The following is an 8,499-nucleotide window of genomic DNA, read 5'->3' as shown; positions in this document are numbered from 1 at the left end:
AATGGGAATAATAATGATAGAACCTGCTGCGTCAGGTTGCTGCGAGGAAGCAAGGAATCCACATGCAGTGAGAGCTCAATGAGCGCTCCATAAACGTTCGCTATCACTTCTGTCTTCATATTAACAGGGCTTTCTGGAAGGGCTCTTCTCTTGGCCTGCGAGGGCAGGGCCTGTGTCTGTCTTGTTCATGAGTCTTTGAACGGTAATTGTTCATAATGGTTGAATGTACGGATGGCCACATTCCAACGATTCATTGCTCTGATAGGTAGATGACTTTTCTCAACCCCAAACCCTGAGATTCAGAGAGTGAGAAAGCAAGAGTGAAACTAATTCCTTGGGGTTCTTGGCTGGGTGAGGGGGTGGAGGGAGAGGCAGCCCAGGGCAGGAAAGGGCCGGTTTTTAGCCTAGATATGTATCAGGCCGCACAGCCCCGGACATGGGACCGGACTCCCCTCTGCCTCTGCTTCCACGTGTGCATGTGACCCGCATAAATCTGGGTCAGCCTGTGCCCCCTTCTGGCCTATCTCTGCCTGGTGTTCCAATCAAAAGGAACACAAACTTGGCTCAGAAATCCTTGACAAAACCTGTGAGAGTTGATGGAAAAGGCAGAAAAAGGCAGGAAAAGGAGGAGATCTTGTCCCACAAAATCCAGACAAACTTTCTAAAATGTTGACGCCTTTCTTCCCAGGGTTCAATTTGACTCGACAGCTGCTCTTCGTAAATTTTCCTCTGCTTCTTCCAAACTCTATCCCACCTTCCCCCACACTTCTGGGGCCCCGGCTACCTGGAATGTGGTCAAGAAGCAGGCTCAGACTTTGAGTGCCCACGACCCTTGACCCTGCACACTTCTCATCTCGGGAGAGAGGTATGGCTGGCGGAGGGCTAGAGCAGGGCTCTCTTTAGTGCAGGGTCCAAGCCAGGGGCCCCCGTTTCCTGGAAATCAGGATCCAGGGGATTATGTTATCCTCTTGCCTTTCTTTACCTGCTTTCTGGGCCTCCCTTTAATCATCTCTGTCACTTAATCACTTGGGTCCCTGATCTCTGAACTCTGGCCAGGGCAGTGAATGCCTAATTCCCTGGGCCTCTGACACACCCTCAGCCTACGTTGCTCTGCCTGGCCTCTATCGCACCTGCCATCATGGGGTTGCCCCACACAGCTGCCTAGCCTTGCCTTTGGCTGTTGCTTTGGGATTTCCAAGGGGGCAGGGTCATTTTGAATGGGATGCTGGGCTTCTGCGGAGTGAGATTCCCCTGGCGTCAGGCTCAGTGAGATTTGAGAGGTGTGCTGGCAGCTGGCATCCTGGGCTGCGGTAGGAAGTAAGTGACTAGGCCAGCGCCATCACACCAACCCTCACCACCCAGAATGGACCCCTAAGGGCCAGTAGTGAACTTGCTTCTCTATCTTCTGTCTCCTCATTTGCTCTTGCCCTGTGCGGCCCTCTGGTGGCATTTTTCCAAAGCCGGGCTCTGACCAGGTCCCCGGTGCTGGTAGATCTTTCATGGGTCCCCAGGGCGTTCTGTTGCAAATGGCTGTTGCAAATGGCTGATTAAAAAAAGAATGAAATAATGCCATTTGTAGCAACATGGATGGACCTGGAGATTATCATACTAAGTGAAGTAAGTCAGAGAAAGACAAATATCATATCATATCATATCACTTATATGTGGAATCTAAAAATAATGATACAAATGAACTTATTTACAAAACAGAAACAGATTCACAGTCTTAGAAAATAAACTTACGATTACCAAAGGAGAAAGGTGGGGGGAAGGGATAAATTGGGAGTTTGGGATTGACATATACACACCACTATATTTAAAATAGATAACCAACAAGGACCTACTGTATAGCACAGGAAACTCTGCTCAATATTCTGTAATAACCTATATGGGAAAAGAATTTGAAAAGACTAGGTACATGTATATGTATAACTGAATCACTTTGCTGTACACCTGAAACTAGCATAACATTGTTAATCAACTATACCCCAATAGAAAATAACCTTAAAAAAAAAAAACTGCAAATGGCTGTCCAGGCACATGGTAGACAAAAGTCCAGAGAGGGTGGGTTAGCAACCAGAGATGCCCAGCCAGGGCAAAGGGGTGTGGAACTCAGGGCTTGAGCCACTTGTCCCAGGCTCTTTTCTTCCCCTTCCTGTGTTCCCTTCACTTCCAAGCAGCCCCTTGCTGAGAGATGCCTCCCACCCCCTCCTCAGGCAAGACAAAATGCTAGAGCACCCTTTCATTGTTTATTACAAACACAAGTTCGCAGGTAAATAATTGAGAGTCTAAAAAAATACATTAAAATAAATAATCAGAATTTTCAAAGTTCTCAGAGCAAATAAGTTATATACAGACAGGTGAAGCAGACCAGGCCCTTCTCATCAGGAGTGTCCCCGGGTATGAGGGTACAAGGACTCTGGGGAGGGAGAGCTGGAGGGGACAGACGGGGCCCAACTGGGACTTCAGTCCTGGATAGACCCATCCAGCCTCTACGGCTGGCTTAGTTGTGAACGTCCACCACCACACATCATTCCTGGTTTGCAGCCACTAGACAGGACACCTCTTGGAATGTGGCCTCCAGGTTAGCGCACTCCCCACGCCGTTCCTTTCAGCAGGGCTGTCGGGCCAGAGCCAGCATGGGGGGCCGGGCTGCAGCCTGGGGGCTGATGGCTTTCCCGGGCAGTGTGAGGGCATGGAGCTGCCTTGAGGGAGGCCCCCTCCACAGGGCGAGGAGGCCAGAGCTTGTACCAACTCCAGCAGGTGGGTTTCCTGGCCCGGGAAACAGGCGGAGGGTCTCCCAGCCCTAGGATGGCCCTCTCCTCCCGGCTCCACGCAGGCTTTCTTCCCAGAGTTCCTCCAGCTTCCAGAGCTATCTCTTCCTCCACCTGGAGTGTGTAGGCCTGGGCTCCCTTGTTGCTTTCTGTTGTCGCCTAGCAAAGCGGATCTGGGCTGCAGAAATGTCCCTGGAATCGAGAGAGGTCAATTAAGCATCTCAGGAAATAGAGATCACTCGAGAGTTCCCTGTGAGAGGCAGTGGCCATAGGGGACGGATCCCTTGCTCACAGCCATGGGGTCAGCGGGTGGCCACAGCTGACCCTGAAAACAAGGTCTGAACATCAAGGAGAGGCCAGACCAGGTTAGAAGCTGCTCTACCCACAGGGAGCTTTGGCAAAACTGATGTTCAACATCAAGTGCAACCAGAGTGACTGGACGGCTAACAGCAGCCCAGTGGATTCCCCCGACCGCCTTCCCACTTCCACAACTCTGTCCGTGCTGCTCCTTCCAGGCTGTTTACCTTCCGTCACCCAAACTGCACCCCCTAAAATTCCCATTCCTCAAGGTCCAGCTCAAGGTGGTCCAACCCAGACAGGTATGGGTCCTAGCTGCCCTTTGAACTTGGCTGAGACCCTGGTGGGGACTCTGGTGTCATCCAAGTGGCCTCATCCTGGCTCAAGGCATTCTAGACTGGGAGCTAGGAGGCTGGCTTTGGTTCCCAGCTATGGGAACTTGGACAAGGGTCTCAACCTCTCTGAGCCCCTTTCTTGGCCTGTAAAATAAAATCAGGCCTCAACTTGTGTGAGACTGAGTACAGGTTGGCAAAGTAAACTCTTTGCTAATGACGGAGTGCCGAACACTTGCAAAGTCCTATCTTGAATTTTTTCATCCTAAGACAGTTCCTAAGTATAGCCTGGGTCCTACCTATCCCACCATTCTGCCTTTTCTCCTATGTTTCTGCTTCCCCATAGAAATGGGAGCCCCCGAGGGGCCAGGCTGCACCCCGGCACTGGCCAGCCACAAGGAGCCCTGAGGGACAGAGGTGGGGATGGCAAAGACCTCCAGAGCTCCCTCAGGCCAGGCCCTGTTTGAGTGTCTTCATGTGTGTCAACCTGTCTAACCTACAACAAGCCCATGAGGTGGATACACTGCTGTCCCCGCCTCACAGACGGGAATCAGAAGCACAGAGACGTTAAGTGATAAGACCAAGGTCACAAAGTTTGTTTGTGGTAGGGCTGGGGTTCAAGGCAGGAAGTTCTGGCTCAGAAGCTGCCCCTTTAGTCACTGTGCTGCATGGTTGCTGTGGGGTTTCTTTCTTTTTTTTTCCTTTTTTCTTTTTGGCTATTTTGTGTCTTCATTGCTGCGTGCAGGCTTTCTCTAGTTGCGGTGAGCAGGGGCTACTCTTCGTTGCGGTGCACGGGCTTCTCATTGCGGTGGCTTCTCTTGCTGCGGAGCACAGGCTATAGGCGCACGGGCTTCAGTAGTTGCAGCACGCGGGCTCAGTAGTTGTGGCTCATGGGCTCTAGCGCGCAGGCTCAGTGGTTGTGGCACACGGGCTTAGTTGCTCCACGGCATGTGGGATCTTCCCTGACCAGGGCTCGAGCCTGTGTCCCCTGCATTGGCAGGCGGATTCTTAACCACTGTGCCACCAGGGAAGCCCGGCTGTGGGGTTTCTGTTCTCAAGTCAGTTTGGTTGGACAAACCTCCATGGGCACCTCCTGGGTGCCAAGCCTTGAGCTGAGCCATGCTGAGGCCGCCAGGGAGGCAATCCAGTCTGGGACACAGAGAGGGAGCAGGCCAGGTGGTTGACTCCTCTGGACCCCAGCATGTGGGAGATGCTTGATTCAGACACAGCCTAAATGAATACCTGTGGACCTTCCACAGTCACAAGCCCTCGAACCCTCTATAAAAGTCTCCTTCCAGGTCTGGTGGTAACAAAGAGCATAGTGATTAAGAGCACAGGCTCTGGAGTTAGCCAGAGGACAGCTTGCTGTGTGACCTTGGGCAAACACCTTCACCTCTCTGAGCTTCTATTGGGAAATGTGCAAGGCATACAGAAGATGCTCAATCAGTGCAGGTGCCCCTCACCTCAGCTGCTGGAGGAGCTCTCCTGCTGTGGCCCATGTCTTATCAGCCTGGAACATGGCTGCAGAGGACCCGCTGCCTGGGACTGCCACAGCTTCAGTCCTAAAAGAACAGCATTAGGGCCCAAGTGAGGGGCTGTTCAGAGCCCCAAGGCCACCTGGCTGCAAGCCTGGCCCAGCCGCCACCCACCGACCTGCCCTCAGGAGCAGATCCATTTCCACCCTGTGCACCTGGCATCCTTCCTTTCCCAGGTGCGGTGGGGACTGAGGAAAACTGAGCTATGGAGAATGTGTTCTTAGCCTCAGAAAGAGGCAGCTGGGTGGCTGGCCTTCCCAGAATCCAGCCACCTGCAGCTGAGCCAGGCCCTTTGCAGGGGAAACTGAGGCAGGGGTGGAGCCACAGCTGGAGTCTCAGGGGAGAAGTTTCTCGTAAACTGTCATGGGAATAGGAGGCTAGGGATGGTGAAGTCAGTTTCTACTTTCCCAAATGCTCCAAGTGGAGGAGGGAAGGAAGAAAGTCTCTCATCCCTTTTATAGATGGGAAAACTGAGGCCCAGAGGGTTCAGAGACTTGGCAAAGGCTCTCCCAGCAGCTCTGTGACAACCCTGGGATGGTGTCATGGCCTCCCAGCTCCGAAGTTACTTCTCAACCGAGAAAGTTCCGAAGTTCCCTGAGCCTCAGGTCCGAACCAGAACCCCTTGTCAGTGGACAAGGCCGAAGGCCCAGCTCTCCATCTGACTAGCTGTGTGGCCTGACAGGACCAGTCCTGTCCCCTCTCTGGGCCTAAGCTGCCTCAGCTGTCACCTAGGGAGAATCCCCCCTGCCCAGGGGGAGGGACGTAATGCTCTCAGAAGCCCCCAGAGCTGGGCAGTGAGATGGGTTGGCACTCAGGGGTGACTGGTTCCCCGCAGGAAGGTATGCTGCCCAACAGCCCAGGGCAGCCTCTGGGCCCCTAGGACCCTGCTCCTCTGCTGCCCTCCAGGGCAGATCCAGGCCAGCAGCCACCCCTGGACCCTGCAGGCTGGGTGCCCACTTACCAGGGCCTTCGATGGCAGAAGGTGGCACAGGCGGGGTCGCTGGCGCTGTAGCATTCACAGCGCCCTGGCAGAGAGCGGCGCTGGCGTCTTGGCGGGTTTCCCAGGCCGTAAGGAGCTGTCTGTCTGTGGGCGCGCAGCCAGCAAGGTAGTGGTGTAGGGTGGAGAGAGAGAGAGAGAGAAATCGAGAGAGAGGATTAGATAAACCAGGACCGCTGGCAAGCTGAGACTGTCCACACTGCACTCTGGGACGGCCACCCATGCCACCAGGGTGGCAGCAAAAGTAACCAGCTCCTCACCTCAAGAAGTCCCACCACAGGCTCCTCCTTAGGTGCCAGGTAGCCCAGGGCAAGACCCTTCCCCTCTCTGGGCCTTTGCTCCCCCTCAACTCCCACGGGTCCTGCTCAGTAGGACTCTCAACATGGGGAGGAGGGGGTGGAAGCTGTCCTTCCCGCCCCTCCCTGCCCGCCCGGACAGGAACGTGAGCTGATGCAACCAGGCTGGTCCCCCTATCCTCAAAGAAGACCCTCAGCTTGTCCTGGAGGAGAGGAGGAAATGCCATCTCACAGAAGTAAACATGCAGGCTCAGAGCTAAGCTGCCCCCACCTGGTCACCACTTGTCTGGAAGGGTGATAAATGTTTCTTAGAGTCTGTTTTTCTGTTGTTGTTTTTTTAAAAGTTTTATTGGAGTATAGTGCTTCACAATGTTGTGTTAGTTTCTACTATACAGCAAAGTTGTTTCTTAGAATTTTGACTTAAAAATGGTGTGTGTGTGTGTGTGTGTGTGTGTGTGTGATCAGCTGAGATTGAGCTCAGATTCAGTCTGGCCAAGGCGGGCCAGGGGAGGGCAGGGACCCTGTGGCCGGTTGGACCAGCAACTTAGGTGCCAGTGCTAATTTTAGACGGTGTGGTTGGAGCTGTAAAGACTCCAGGTAGACCCAGCACACAGGGACGGGCAGGGTTAGCTCCACACACGGATTAGCTCCACACACGCTTACGTGCCGGGCTTCTCTTGTCTTCTGTAATTTGGGGAAGGGAAAAAAAACACAAACACAGAGAAACTTCAACTTGAAGTATGCAGTGGCCCGGAGGCAGTGCGGGTGCAGACAGAACAGACAGCCCTGGGCCCGCACCCTGGCTCTGCCAGGTGACACAGAGCAGGTTTCTCATCTGTCATTTGGCGACAACAGCAGTACCTGCCTCATGGGGAGGATGGGGGTGGAGGGCGGCTCAGGAGATGGTAATGCACAAGCAGTGCTTGGCGTAGGGACTGGTGCCGTCAAGACGTGGGTGCTGTCATTGATCGTATTATTCTTGGAACGTTATGCAGAGGCAGCGCGGTACAGCCGCTGTGAGCTCTGGCGTCCGCAGACCTAGGATGGAGTCTCCGCCTACCACTTACTCCTTCAAGCTGTGTGATCTTGGGAGAGGCATTAACCTCTCTGAGCCTCAGTACCCTGATCTGGAAAATGGAGCCAATACTTTCTTACCAGGCTACTGTGAGGATTCTCATGAGACAGCCCTCTATACTGTTCAGGCAGCCCCCACGTAGGAGTTGAAGCAAAAGCTGATTGATACTGATATTAGCCCAATACCCCCAGGGAGAGCTCTGTAGTGTGCCAGAGGTTCCCCGGCATGCCAGCACCCCCTACTCTTGCCCCCTGCAGCCCCACTTGGATCCCCACGGAAGCTCACCCGGGAGTGTTCACCCAGATGATGTCCAGGTGGCAAAAGTAGACGCACTCCTTGTCGAGCCAGGAGCTGCAGGAGCAACGGCGAAGCCGCAGGTGGGAGCCTCGGGCATGGGGCAAGGGCGCTGGCTGCTCTGGGGTGTGGGTGGCAGCAGCCTGGCTCTTGCCTGCATACACAGGAGGGAGAGAGAGGTGGAGAGGTGGGTCAGGGCGCCTGGCACAGCTGGGATGGGGGACCCGCCGGGCTCCTCCTCTTGCATAATTGAGGAAGTTGGCATTCTCACTGCTCAGGAGTTCTGGGCCAACCCCGGGGAAGCCCCAGCGGCTCTGGGGGGGAAAGTCTAATGGCTGCCCTGGGACTGCATCACCTCTAATTGCACAGCCCCATGCAGCCACCGTGCTGCCCCTGTGTGCCCTCAGCTGGCTTTGAGGGCACAGCAGCCCCGGGGGAGACACAGACAAACAAACCCAGAGGCTGTTGCAGCAGCCGAGGCCAGGGGGCTCACCTTCGTGCAGGGCCACGAGCAGGGCTAGAGCGATGGAGCACCAGGCGGTGGGCATGGCGACCATGGTGGTGGCAGAGTGAGCAGGCTGGACCGGAGCAGGCAGCGCGCCTGTTGCCAGCGACTTGCTGCCAAGCTGAGCCGATAGCTCATTGCCTCGGTGCCCTGGCTGCCACTTATAACACCAGGCACGGCCCCGCCCCTGCCCGTCCGCCCTGCCCCGCTGCACCGGTGGGCCGGGAGCCAGGGACAACGCCTCCTCCCAGGGCGCCTGGCCCGCCCCAGCGCCCGCGGTGTGGGGAACGGGAGGGGGAAGGAAAGAGGGGGGAGGGAAGGCCCCTGCTCCTCCCTCTGAGCCTGGAGCACCTCCCAGCGTCCTGAGGCTCCCCTGCTGCCCCCAGGGACCCCT

At 55.2% G+C, this 8,499-nt stretch overlaps 1 protein-coding gene across 1 annotated transcript; it reads right to left on the bottom strand.

The window, feature by feature from the left end:
• Positions 1–2,236: 2,236 nt before the first annotated feature.
• Positions 2,237–8,260, bottom strand: EDN2 (endothelin 2). Its single transcript, XM_004324117.3, has 5 exons — positions 8,094–8,260; positions 7,592–7,754; positions 5,900–6,022; positions 4,867–4,965; positions 2,237–2,966 (listed from the first exon to the last, which is right to left on the bottom strand). The coding sequence occupies exons 1-5, from the start codon at positions 8,155–8,157 to the stop codon at positions 2,873–2,875; spliced, it is 543 nt and encodes a 180-aa protein (XP_004324165.1). The 5' UTR covers positions 8,158–8,260; the 3' UTR covers positions 2,237–2,872.
• Positions 8,261–8,499: the final 239 nt, after the last annotated feature.

Source organism: Tursiops truncatus, chromosome 1 (assembly GCF_011762595.2).
Source record: "Tursiops truncatus isolate mTurTru1 chromosome 1, mTurTru1.mat.Y, whole genome shotgun sequence".
NCBI classification, from domain to species: Eukaryota; Metazoa; Chordata; class Mammalia; order Artiodactyla; family Delphinidae; genus Tursiops; species Tursiops truncatus.
Note: the sequence above shows the minus strand (reverse complement) of the source record. Positions and strands in the feature narration are given on the sequence as shown.